This window comes from Pundamilia nyererei, unplaced genomic scaffold, assembly GCF_000239375.1.
Source record: "Pundamilia nyererei isolate P.nyererei 1_Seehausen unplaced genomic scaffold, PunNye1.0 scaffold00002, whole genome shotgun sequence".
Classification (NCBI taxonomy): Eukaryota; Metazoa; Chordata; class Actinopteri; order Cichliformes; family Cichlidae; genus Pundamilia; species Pundamilia nyererei.
Window position 1 is genome coordinate 1,160,236 of NW_005187403.1, and position 13,609 is coordinate 1,173,844.

The 13,609-nt window shown below is 38.5% G+C and overlaps 2 protein-coding genes and 1 long non-coding RNA gene across 4 annotated transcripts in view; all 3 read right to left on the minus strand.

Annotated features, from left to right (window-relative positions):
- The window catches only part of sec31a (SEC31 homolog A, COPII coat complex component), a 23,990-nt gene extending 18,151 nt beyond the window's left edge, over positions 1-5,839 (minus strand). Inside the window, 8 exon segments of the mRNA XM_013909955.1 lie at positions 11-125; positions 539-681; positions 788-928; positions 1,801-1,896; positions 1,997-2,195; positions 2,292-2,415; positions 4,426-4,505; positions 5,625-5,839. Coding sequence (XP_013765409.1) covers positions 11-125; positions 539-681; positions 788-928; positions 1,801-1,896; positions 1,997-2,195; positions 2,292-2,415; positions 4,426-4,504 — 897 coding nt within the window. The 5' untranslated portion in view covers position 4,505; positions 5,625-5,839.
- A 978-nt stretch (positions 5,840-6,817) lies between these two features.
- LOC106456150 (uncharacterized) lies at positions 6,818-7,723 on the minus strand. The gene is made up of 3 exons (XR_001290313.1): positions 7,667-7,723; positions 7,145-7,201; positions 6,818-6,933 (listed from the first exon to the last, which is right to left on the minus strand). It is a non-coding gene; the product is annotated as an uncharacterized LOC106456150 (long non-coding RNA).
- A 1,300-nt stretch (positions 7,724-9,023) lies between these two features.
- Positions 9,024-13,609, minus strand: part of lin54 (lin-54 DREAM MuvB core complex component) — a 14,868-nt gene continuing 10,282 nt past the window's right edge. For both annotated transcript variants that reach the window (XM_005720077.1, XM_005720078.2), the window contains exons 9-14: positions 13,130-13,221; positions 12,879-12,950; positions 11,488-11,590; positions 11,259-11,396; positions 10,958-11,160; positions 9,024-10,161 (exon numbers count right to left, since the gene is read on the minus strand). In XM_005720077.1, the coding sequence (XP_005720134.1) occupies positions 9,960-10,161; positions 10,958-11,160; positions 11,259-11,396; positions 11,488-11,590; positions 12,879-12,950; positions 13,130-13,221 (810 nt within the window). In that variant the 3' untranslated portion in view covers positions 9,024-9,959. The remainder of the gene's footprint in view (positions 10,162-10,957; positions 11,161-11,258; positions 11,397-11,487; positions 11,591-12,878; positions 12,951-13,129; positions 13,222-13,609) is intronic.

Below are 13,609 nucleotides of genomic sequence, written 5' to 3' on the forward strand. Positions count from 1 at the left end.
ACACACACACACACAGAATTTTCACCTCTGCTGTGTTTGGATTCCAGCACAAAATCCTGCTATCCTTCCCACAGCTCAGAAGCAGCTCAGGATCTGCTAAACTCCAGGCAATGGCCAGGATACCCCTGTCAAATGAACCGTCAAATGAAAAAGAGCACAGTTACAATCTTTTATTTCACATTATCAACACTATTTAAAGGTCTAATGGTTCTAATGGTACAGCTGAGCACTGCAGGTTTTCGCAAACATAGCTCAGACAGGAGGAAACTGTATTTTATGGACTAGTCGGCAGCAGTTTAACAATGATACTACATTGAGTATTCCAGCAGCAAGAAAGAGTAAGTGGGCTCAAGTGTTTGCTATATCTTAGAATTATATTAGCTTATGGATCAAAGGAATATGATATATCGGGCTCTGGATACGCAGATAAAGCTTGTTATAAAGATACATTTAGTCTGCTTTGGTCTTTAGGGAGACTTGTTATCAGTAAGAAAAAGTATAAAACAGATTAGATTTAGACTGATTTATCAGTGCTTACCTTGAGTGATGCTCTAGAATCTTGAGAGGAGAGGTAGCAAATCGTAAGTCCCACATCTGGATGACGGGCATCCTGTCGTCCTCCGAAGCCAAGACCAGCTGAGTGGCCACCTCTGGGTTCCAAGCCAACCCAGAACAATGCATCTGGAAAGAAACACGCAACAGTGATCTTAGACTGTTTAAGTTGAGTAGACAGAGCCAAAGGACTGGGAGAAAATGCAGCATGTTGAGGGTTTCTCTGACAACGTACTCTGTTGCTGTGGTCGCTAACTTTGATAATGAGGTCATTTTTGCGGAGGTCCCACACTGAAGCTCGACCCCCCGGGCTGGCTGAGGCCAAGATGTGTTGGACCTGTTTGTTCCAAGCCACACAGCTGATGTCTTCCATTGGCTTTAAGAGAAAAACATAAAACATTCATATGGACTGTTCATTCATTAGTGTCATATACAAATGTTAATTAGATACATGAATTGAGAAAAACTGTGCCCAACATAAAACTGACAACTAAAATATTTGAAAGATGATGATATAATAGCAGAGTAATACCAAAAAAGCACTAAATGGTACATTTAAGTATACGAAATGAATAAATGACAGAGGAAAGGTACTGTGTAGTCCTTACAACAAAAAAGCATCCAAATTAATGCTGATTCTAGTTATGGATTTATCACTAACTGTAGTAATTCTCCCAAAATGTTCAGCCTCACATTTAGTATAGTGAAAATTAACCATGGCATGTTGTAAACAAACTGACATTTAAAGAGTTAAAGTTCTGAAAAGGAAAACATTTTAGTCATATTTGATCATTAGTCATTGGTTAAAAATGCAACTGGGTGAAAATGGAAAATGCCATTAGTAGATATTTATTTTGTTGTTATGTAACGGCCCTTTTCCACTAATACCTACTCGGCTCAACTCAGTTTTGGTTGTTTTCTAAAACAACTGAGCACCACGGTGTTGGTTTTTGTGTAGCCATTTCCATTGTTAGAAGGTTTTTAAAAAATGGCAGTTTTGATTGTTGTGAAGGAGTCATTCTTATGACTCATCGAGTGATGCCCCTGACTGGCCAATCAGTGGCGTGCAATCTGTTGACGTTACACTTTCGGACTGATTCAGATCGCTTCAGACCCCGGCCGAATAGGTGCTAAAAAAGCACTTAGTAAGAGATACTACCACCTATCAAAAAACCCTAAAAACCAAGTTCAGCTGAGCCGAGTCAAGCTGAGTAAGTTCTAGACTAAAAGGGCTAAAATTCTTCATACTTGTGTTTTAGGTCCTGGTGTCATTGGAGAGCCAAAGTTATTCATGTCCCAGATATAGATTTCAGACTCATTTCCACCTGATGCAACAAGGTTTGTCTGCAGGAAAAAAGGACACAAAACACCAAATGAGTCACTGCCTTGGGTTTAAACCCAGCTTCAAGCTGAAATCCTTTGCACAAGGTGAAAAGCACCATACTTGGAAAGGGTTGACATCCAGAGCTCTCACTGGCCCTGTATGCTTGTCGCTCTCAACGATGATGGCGTCGCTCTCTCCGCTCATTATCTTTGCAGTGTCGTACAGGATAACATTGCCATTCTCCCCACCTGCGATGAGAACACCAGAGGGATGACCCTGGGAGTCCATACCATATGGACCCCACGCCAACTTGTGGTATCTGTGAGGAGGAAGAAGAAGAAGAAGAAGCCCTGATTAACAGCAGGACGGAAAATAGAAAATCAGTAATATTACTGTGGAGAGTTCTTTATTCTACCTGTGACTGGAGGAAAGGCTGCCACATGATTTCATATCCAGAGATGGCTCAGCCAAATCCAGCTCAAAAAACTCCAAGGAGGCATTGGTACTGAAGGAGGCATCCAGCTGCTGAGCTGATGTTCCTGCAGGAATACAGGTATCAAACATCAACAATTAATAAAGCAACAGAAAATCTATGTTTATAGATTAAGCCATTTTTCCAACGCATAATCCAAACAATTTACAATTTTTGGTTTGCTGTAAAAATCTGCATTTTTTCTTGTCCTACATTGAAGTTAGAAGAATATCACATAAAAATAAAAACAATAAAGCCTTTAAGTCCCATTTTTTATTAAAAATTGTTATGGATATTTGTCACTGCTTTCTAATCTTCAACAATAGCTGCACCACTGGATGAATATATCCACTATCACTCAATATTTGTGAAGGGGATTGTTATTGTGATCATTTAGCATTCTTCCTCTTTTTACTTCCCTAATAATGAACTCACAAAGCACAGAACTGAACAAGCCTGTTGGATGAGAGATGAAACATCTTCACAAAACTTTAAGTGCAGTTGTCTTGTTTTTTCAAACTCTTATACTATGTAGAAAGGTTTTTTGCAGTAGTGAGGAAATCTCCATTCCTGTGTCTCATAGCTTTCTGAGAACCCATGCTTAGGTAAGCAAGTTAGCTTTTCACTTGTTTTTTATTTTTTTGTTTTCTTGTTTATTTTTCGACCGTTCATTTTCATCTGTAGGGGAATATTCTAACAAATGGATTCTAAAGTCAAAATGTATGTAAGAAATTAGATGTGAAAGGTAACAGAAACTATGCTTGTTCAGCATGTAGATAAAATTCAGCCTAACTGTAACACTAATACTAAGTGGTTTACCAGAGACCTGCTGGCTTTTACCAGATTTATTTGTAGCGATTGAGGCGTTCCTAATCTCACTGTGTACTTAAGGTCACTAAACAAGCCGATTCCTTGCCATCTGAATCAGACTTTCAGAAGTGGACTTTGTGGTATGTTTTAGAAAATTGTCCTGCTGCATAACCCAGTTGATAAGGGCCAGGTAGGTTTGGATAATGTTTTTGTATCATTTAAAAACTGCATTTTGTATTTACTTGAGTTATCTTTATCTAATATTAAAACCTGTTTGATGATCTGAAACATCATCAAGTGTGAAAAATAATATGCAAACAAGGAAACAAAACAAGCTGTTAAGATAAATGCTCTATTTATATCATCAGTCCAGAGCATTTTATCCCTCATACAACTGATTCTTGGGGATGTGCAGCATCATTTATTTGGCAAATTTTGCCTTTCTAGTATCCATCCATTCTTAAACTGTGATATTACATATCTGCATGGTACTGCTCATTATTTGAGGAAAAAAAACCTTCCAGCTATTTCTGCAAAAATAAGTTAAATAAATTCTTTTAAAAGTGTATTTTACTAATAAGAATAGCTCATATGATCAATTACTATCTAATACATTTACTATATCATGTCAAATATGTAAAACAGGGATTAAACAACAGTATGATGGCTAAAATTGAAACAGAAGAAAACCCAGCTGAAATGGGACAGAACATTTTCTGTTGGTGTACATTCAAAAAAAACCTGACGAGAGCTGCGGAGCATTTTAAAGACTATGGAAATGGAAGGTGAGAGACTGTATTAGTTCATGTGCCTTACAGTCCTGACAACAGAAAATGTGGTAGCATCACATTAAGTGTAAATTACAGATAAAATACTCTATTCATTAACACCAACTACAGTTTGTACAGTCACACCATAACAACTCTGTCTCCAGAGGTGCGGAGTTGATTTATCATTCATTCTTATTTAGTGAATATGGGTTAAAAGTTCACTGATAGCACCCACTTTTACAAATATTTGCCCTGGCCTCCTGCTATTTTCATAATAAGGACAACTTCATAGAGAATTCTGAAGCCTGCATCGTCTTCACATGATTAAATGTCCCACATGCTTGCAGCCCTAAATATACAACACTAAACATGTCATTTTCCACTTAAAGAGGCTGTGAAAATGGCTGAAGTAACTGACATAAATGATGTAATTTCATGTCAAAGTGACAGACGGCAGCAGATGCACGCCTGTACTGATGCTCTCTGCATGCTCATACCTGTTGCCAGGTAGATGGGGTGGTGCTGTGCAGGACTCCAGCTCTGGATGGCTGTGCGGTTGATCACTTTAAGTTTCATCCTTGAGAAATAAGGGCATAGTTTGAACGACTGTGCAGTGATTATTACAATTTATTTATGACACTTTTCTCTCACTTTAGCGTTCAGAAAAACCAGATATTGAATCCTTTCATGTAGTTTAGTTTTTATGACAATAAAAAAGAGCTTAAACAATCAGTTTCAAATGAAGTGGCTAAATACAATGCTTTTTAATGGTAGCTTTATAAAGGTTAACATGTGCAGTTTCTTCTTAGCGTTTCCCCAAGGTATGATCACTTTAGAGGTTCCAGCTTTAGAGGTTCCAGCTGAATCTTACTGAATTGTTTATTTGAGTTATAGCATCGTTTACCACATTGTAAACACTGTTAAGTGTTCATTAGACACTTATGACAGGCTGGATATATAAGCAGAAATCTGCTGTGGAAACAAAAATCAATATTGATAACTTTTTATGTGTTGACTTTTCTATCAGTTCAACCACAACACAACATCTTCATGGAGTTGCATTTATTGCAGGACTGCTATGGATTATTTTCCGTTAGGTGTGCTAACAATATCAAAGAATTTTAATACCATATTAATAACGACTTTCAAAAGTGTGAATCTGTCTCTTTTACATCGAGGGGAGCGGACCGCTTAATAAACAAGTAGTTACAGTTTTACACACGCTTTCCCATTCATCTTGCTGCTGTAATAAATACACTAGTTACAGAGTAACAAAGGCCTGCTCTGACTGGCACTAATTATCACACGCTTTGTGTAGCTCGGGGCTGTGTCGGAAAAGGACATCAGAAATGCTACATTTAGCTTTAAAAGAAGCTCCGAGAAGTTTTGCAGTCGTTTGGTTAAAATTACAAAATAAAAGTCCTTGCTAGCAGCAAGCTAACAGCTGGTGGACCAATTAAAAGCCACACAGCCGTGTCGTTTATGAGCCTCGAATAATACGAGAAATGCGCGTAAATTTATTGTCACTTCTTGTACATGTTTACTACGACATGGTTCAGCTTGGACTAATGCGGCTGCAATGAGATATTGTGTTTAGAAGCCTGCTAGCTACCTGCAGGGACATATGAGAGAAGAAACAGTTACACACTCACACAAACCCGCACACAGATCTTATTACTTCACTAAAGCAGCTTACCTTCTCTTCTTCTCTTCTTTTCACATGAACGCACACATTAAAAAAACAGTAGGCAAACACTAACTGTCTCCGCCCGTACAGGTTCCCCTTTCGATTCTGCTCAGGGATTTACAGCTGTAGAAACAGAAGAAGAGGCTACCGGGTCCCGGCTGCGGACTCGAGACAGATTTCCACGTCCCCACTGGTCTCCATCAACGTGGCACTAAGCAACAGCCTCCTCCTGCCACGAAGAAGAACGACTTCCGGGGGAGCTTCTCCCTGTTTGCTAACTTATGCTAATGTTAAGATTTTTATAAGAAACGCTAAAAATATTAGTAATAACTATTTTATGTGAGCATTTATCATTTTAAAGTGTTTCTTTATTAAGGAGTAGGAATAGTAACGAACCGGTCTTTATATCATTTAAAGTATTTCAGCATTTCATTTACAGTAATATGCAAAAATCTTTAGCCACCCCTCATTCATTTATATTTTGCTCCCAGTGACTCGAGCTGTAGTTTTCTCGGCATTCTTGCTGTTCTTTTAGGGTTTTATTTTTTCAGTCACATTCAGTTCTTGTACGGCACCATTTTGAAAGGAGTGATTCCTTTTTGTTTGTTTAAGCCACTTGACACTCATAAAAAGGGCACCTAAGCGATAGGAATAAATAACAGGTGTATCTTTTGGTGCTTTAAACATAAAAACTACATGGAATTTAATTTTTTGCACATAACATACAAAATAGAAAAAAACACATTTTAAATTCTATCTTTAGAAACTTGGTTACTAACAGAGTGACTATTAAGAAAAAGGTCCAGATTTGCTGAGTCTACAAAAGAAGTCTCACAGGCCAAGTCTACAAAAGAAGTCTCACAGGCCAAAAATAACATTTTATAAAATATTTTTGCCTGTTTTGACTCAAATTGTCATTAAATCTTGTTCAGTTACCTACTTAACAACTGTTCAAATATCTTGGGGAGGGATTAATCCAATTTTTAAAAACAAATTAGCACCAAATAGCGATAAAGCAGTAGGACAAAATCATAACTATAGAACTAGAGTAACTATAGTTTATCTACAACATTAGCCGTCTGACTCTATCAATGCTAACAGTAAAGAGAATCAGAGGCAATGTATTTTTCTGCATTGTTTTAATATATGTACTAAAAAAGTAGCAACAGCCAATGAATGTCACAAAACAAAACTTTCTTGACAAGTTGATTTTATTTGACAACAAATTTAAAGTAACATGAAGGCAAAGCAGTCAGGTCATTATGCATCTATATCAATACATCACCTGAACTCGGGGAAACATTTCAGCAGTTGAACCCTGTAAAAACAATCGGAGTGATAAAATAAACTGTTAAATTTAACAGTAGAGGTGCACTTTAGTTAAGAAAATATAAGATAACACCCTCATTTGAAAGCGTGTGTATAATCTTCCCCAGACATATGAATGGGTCAGATGGGTAGTGATTGGTATAATCATTGGGAAGGATATTTATTTCACAATATGTTGTTGGGCATGAAGACATACATACATGCAAGTCACATCCACACGTGGCTCACTTCAAGGGAACTTCTTTTCTGCAGCTAACCTGTGAAAACAAAATCAATTAGTTTCTATATAAACCAGCACACGAATCAGAACATAAGTTGCCTGCAAAATACGATTATCGTACAGTTGTATTTTGCAAAAAATAAATAAATTTGAATTACAATTATGGGATGTGCGCCGATTTTTTTTAAGCGTTTACTCCGATTTCAGAAAATGTTGGCTTAATTTGCTGGCGGCGACTCTTGATCAACATTTTACTTTTTCACCAAACCAGCAAAGTTTGCAACCTAGTCTCTCTCCACACGTGCAGAGGGGTTAGTTGGGCTAACGTTCAATGCCACACCTCGTTTCAAATCACGTTCAGAAGTGAGCTAACTCCCCAAACCGTCTACACATTTAACCTAGAGGAATGGTGTAGATAATGCAATTTAAGGTACATATAACAATTCGCATTTCAGAAACTAATTTTCTCTGAGAGCCTTATTTTCCCAGCCATGATACTGACCGCCAACACCAACACTCATGGTTCTCCTTCGGCTTCTTTTTCTTCTTTGCGTGTCTTCTTCTTGCTGTTCTTCTTCTTCGACGGTCAAACAACGAAGTGGTGGATTGCCACCACCAATGACTGTCGCCACCAAGTGGTACAGAAAATCAACATAAAGAGATACAACTTGATAACCCCCGTTGCTTTATATTTGTAATAGACCCAGTTAAAATCTACTCAACCTTCTTTCTTTCTGCCTCACACATCCGACACGTTGCACTGTTTTATCTCAGTAATCGCACCTGCATGTACCATGTCTACCTAATAATAAGACTTTTAGCTTTAATTCAGTGACTTGTAAAACAATTTTCTGCTAACTTTTTAGGAATTACAAATATTTCTATGCAAAGTTGCCTATTTTTATATGTTCAAAGGTTATTGGACAAATTGACATCATTTCAAATTTAAGGACTCTTTAGTTGCATGAAGATCTTTTGCAGTCAACAACTGCCTGAAGTCTAGAAGTAATTGACATTTCTTCTTTTCTTTTTCTTAAAAAACACAGCACACAGTAACGTCTCTCTGCCTTCCCCTTTTCTTCAGTAACCTGTATGATCAGACGACTGACCTATCCTTTGAAGGACAGCCCATTTCTTTGCAAAGAAATTATCCATTTACACTGTGAAACTCCATCCGGTCAGTTTTGGCTGAGTCTGAGCAGAGAGTGAGGAATTCTTCTATCTGCAGTCACATAATCAATATACACCAGTGACTTAGTTCCAATGGCAGGTATACAGAGTTGCCATAGCAATGCTTCCACCTCCAGCATGTTTGGCAGATGCTGTAGCATGCTTTGGTTAATGAGCCTTCTTCAGCAGACTGAAGTGATTACTTGAATGTATGCTGACAGATATATCATGTCTGTATATGAGTGTGTACATGAGAGAACTAATGAAAAATAATAGAACTAGCAGGTCTGTAATGGTGCTCAAAGGCAGAACAAGAAAGAGAAAACAATATAAGAGAAATATGATCTCTTTTCCTGTTAGCATACTTGATATAGCGTTTTGGATCAGCTGAATGCTTTTTAAATGGGTTTTACAACACTTGTTTCTCAGTGTCCTGTATTTTAATTGATTTGTGTCATCTAGCTTCATTGACAGTACTGGGACAGTGTTCCCGTGGAACTCCGTGAATAACTTTTCTGTTTGAAGTTTATAACCTAAATAGAAAAAAAACCAAACAAACATAAAAAGAAGCTTTGCCCACATTTGTTTACTTAGAAGCACAACAAGCAGCTCTTCCAGCCCTTGTTCACAAGTCTCAGCTTTATAGCTTAGGCCAGACTAAAACTGAGACAGAGGGTCTAAAGGTACACAGGTGTGGACAGGGCTGGAAAACACTAACACTCAGGCTATCGTGTCCAGATATCTGAAAGAACACTAAACAAGTCACGTGGGTGTAATTGGTCTTTAATGTACAGTAAGCATGTAACTAAGAAAACAAAACAGCACCAGGAAAAATGTGAACCTCTGTCAGTGTAACCAAGTTACAACTATTCTGTACTCTGTGTGTGTGTGTGTGTGTGTGTGTGTATGCATTCATCTTACATTTGAATTTAGGATAAAACCAAAGATTGCATCTACTTATTTCTCATTAAAACAATTTAGCCTAGCCTTGGTTAATAATTAACATGTTGTAGCATTTGAAGCCACACAATATTAGCGCTGACAATGATTACAAATACCTGTGAAAATAAATATCAAAAGATACATATTCTTTTTTTGTCTACTGAAAGCACAAATATACGGATTACATAAAATTACAGGCATTTTTTTAAACCTCAAAACAAACCTAAAAAAACCCAGAGTGAAATGGAAGAGCAAATGTGAAGGAAACATTTGATAGAGGTTTGGAAGGGAAATTTGGGGGGGGAGAAAAAAAAAGAAAATCAAGTGAAAGAACATTTGTATTCCTGTTCAGTCATTTGTGTGCATCACACTCAGGTGGACAAGTATGGTAACGTCTTCAAAGTCAGTCCATTTCTCCTTCTGTTAGCATAGGTGAACAGTGCAAACAACTGCTCCATGTTTTTTATTATTCCAGCTGGCCTCAGCTTGGCTAAGGCAGGGGGGTGGGGGTGGGATCTGCCTGCCTTCAGTTCAATGTTCTGCCTTCTGATAAAGGAGACAACCTGTTTCCCTGCAGGCCAGAAACCCTGGGGTCTAGGACAGAGTGCAAAAAGTAATCCATGCTCTTAGCCTCCACAGCTGGTAGGAGGGTTAGAGGGTGGAGAGCCTTTACAGGCCTCGGCCTAGCAGTTGATGGAGGCACAGTCTGATTTGGCTTTCCCTGCCGAGCTGATTATCCTCATGAGGCAGTGTCCAAACTCCTCCAGAATCATCCTCTCTGCCTCAACTTGAGGCTGGTGAGTCTGTTCTGCTTTTTTGGCCTGCTCCAGCAGACACTCGCATGTTGCTTCAAGCACTTCCTTTGTTACAAACGTATACGGGAGCCTGGGGGAAAAGCAAAATAAAAGTCTGAGTATTGACAACAAAGCCATCATTATCTGGTCTCAGCAGTAGTAAGCAGATGGATCGTGGAGACTCCATGTCAATCAGACACAAGTGAGTTTTAATGACCCCCTCCATAGCTTCATATAGATGTGCTGACACTCCTGCAGCTTGTACAGGAAACACACACATTTTGCACCGTTTCTGAAAGCGCGTACGTCTCTACTTAAAGTTTTAAAGTTGAGGTAGTTTAGGTCAAATTTGATGTTGCATTGCAGATGACAGAGATTCTGAGTGTCTTCTTCTATACAGCTTATTAATTTAACACTGGTATTGGTTTGGTGCCCAGGGTGCCCAGGTATCTGGGATGTAGCCATTATTGTTGAAATAAAATGAAAGATAAGTGCTTTATTCACTCATCTCTCCTGAGTATCAGGATCCAGATTCACCCAATCTCCCTCTTCCTGGACACCTCTTGCAGGGTGACATAAAGGCCTTCATAAGCCATCAAAAGATGCAACTCCAGTCCCTCCCAAATGACTGAGCTCCTCACCCTCTCTCTAAAGGAGTGTCCAGCCACCCTTCACTGGAAGATCATTTCTAATTCTTGTGGTACTGTGTCCGCATCACTGCAGATCCTGTATCAATCTGTCAGTCAATCTCCTGCAGCCCTTACTTGTGCAACACTTTAGCTAAAGCTAAAGATTCTACAAAAGTACATATCATATGCTTACTGTAAAAGAAGCTCTTTGCAGATTTGATTTTATGTTGAAAAATGTGTGAACTGTGTTTCAGGTACCTGCCACTTCCACTTGAAATCACAGGCGTCGTCCGCATGAGCAAATCTGAGATCTGTGAGGATAGTTTGGTCTTGGCTGCCGTTTGCTGCTGAACTCTCACTTCTGCTGCATCTGCCAAATGCATTAGCGTCTTCCTCTCCGGGCTCTCCTCAAAGTTTTTGCAGCCGATGCATTTACAAATGGACGAACACATGATCTTCGCCTGTGAAGAGAAACAAAAATGAAGAAAATAAATGCCAATAAGAGAAGAATGAATGGAGGTGACGCCATCTGTAAAAAAAAGAAAACTGGAGAGCTTACCTCGTAGCACTCGCAGTAGTTCTTCAGGCAGCCTGAGCGTTTGCAGTTGCAGCCCTTGCTGTGTCGACGGTCCGACTCTCCCTCCTTGCCTTTACCAATTTTAGGTTTAAAGGCCTCTGGGTTTCGGTCCAGACAAGTCTGTGAAAACATGTTTGTGCAGCAATTTATGAGTCAAACAGGATGCAGTTCAGCCCAAAAACAGAATTCAGAAAGTGGACTTCTGCCTCACCTTTATAGCTTTGAGACGTTCAGTTTCATGTTCCAGGTTATTGAAGCAGTTATTGCAGTTACAGTTATTGCAGAACTCTCCATTTGCAAAACAGTCACAGTAGCTATAGGAAGGCAAACAAAAAAACCCACCATTTAATAAAACCATGTCAACTGTAATTTGATTCAGCAACATTAAGTCTCTCAGTGCTTCCTAAACTCTGATTAAAAAGGAAAAATGGTTTCCACCGCAAAATAATACTGTATTAGGATTTTTTTAAACTAGCCATTACCAGCTAAGCAGGTCAGCTAATTGGAAGTTTGTTTGTTAAATCTCTTGCTGCTCCAGTCTGCATGCCAAAGTATCCTTAGGCAAGATACTGAACCCCAAGTTATGCTCCAAGTGTTAATAAGAAACACATCAGAGAGCACTTAGGTGTAGAAAGAAGTGCTTGTGTGAAAGGGTGAATTAGGCATGTTGTATAAAGCACTTATAAAAACCATAAATACCAGTCCATTTATCATTTACCATGGCGATTTCATAGCAAAGTTGTTCTTTGAACTCCTGGAAATAAAGGTCATGAATTTAGAGTTTTACCCAGGCATTTGTGTATGAGATTAATATGACTGCAAGCTGCTAGATTAGTGCAAACATAATAATACTGATTACTGTTATCTATATTATTAACAATGATTATTCCTTAAAGTAAACATAATAAAGTCACTGAACTGAGATTTTATTGAACTTTAAATACAATGAGGGTTAAAAACACCATGGGGTGTTTATGACCATAAATCTCATTTTGCAAGGGCACACGTGATTCCCTGCCAGCCTTTGGCCTCCACTGTAAGACGGCTGTGGGTGCAGGTAAGGACACAGCTAGCCGCAAGTGGCAGTGGGCTTGTGAGCCTCAGGAGACCTACACAGCAGCTGGAAGCAGACAAGAGAGAGCCAACGCAGAAAGCCAACTGTCACAAATACTGAAAGCATACCAGGTTAGAGAACCTGAGCAATCTGGAGACAAAGGCAGCTGCAGGCAACTGATAATCCTTCTACAGGTTCATTAATAAAAACCTAGCCCTACTTTGACCAACAAATCAAATTAAGCTCAAGTCCACTGAACTTTTGTCTTAATGTTTTTTAAGAAAGAGACTTGTCCCTCTGCCAGATGAGCAAAAAATATTTACAATATTAAAAATATGCATCAATATTTATGGAGCGTAAACAGGAACTTGGTTTCTTCTTTCTGACTCAGAGACAAAAAGCTAAAATATAATGTCACAGATGACTTTACAAAATATTCAGCTGAAATTACAAACATATAGTTTGTATACAAACATGTATTAATTATTGAGCTACACCTGGACAGATTTATCCAATGGATAAACATTATCAGTGACAGTTACACTTACAGTTTGAGGCACTGTGACTTGGTACAGTTACATGGTTTTCTTGGTCTTGAGGTTGTTTCTGCTGCTGACAAACTGAACCAATGAACATTAATTAGATTAAACTATAGACAGTCACGAGAACAAATGAAGAAAATCACTTTAATATTTTGGTAAACATCTTTTTAAATAGAACAGATATCATTTAGTTGGTCTTTCAATGCAATATATATAAAAACAAAAGTCATAGTAAGATGGCTTCTACCATTTCTTACCCATTAAGAGGCAATCTGGCCTGAGTCTGGATACCAGTGGATGCAGAAAAACTAGAGCTGCTGGCAAGCGTCACAAATGGTGGCTGCTGGATCTATGAGAAAAGCAGAAACACGATATTGAAACTCACTCAGGAAAAGGAAATCAATCTTTTAAAAACAAAAAACAAAAAAACAAAACCCAAAACAAAACAAAAAAAACCTTCAAACCAGGGCGTACAATGGATGAAGGTACATGGGATTCTATATTGTCGAACAATGGATTATACATTAGGGAAGCCAGGGGGAAATTTATTCAATACAAAATTCTTAACAGATACTATTATACTCCTTCAAGGCTGTATAGAATGGGGATTGGTAGAGATGACTTGTGTTGGAAATGCCAACAAGCCAAAGGTACTCTGATACATGTACTCTGGGAATGCCCGCTGGTTTTTCCAGTTTGGAACACTGTACTGAATTATTTGCAGGGGTGGACACTTT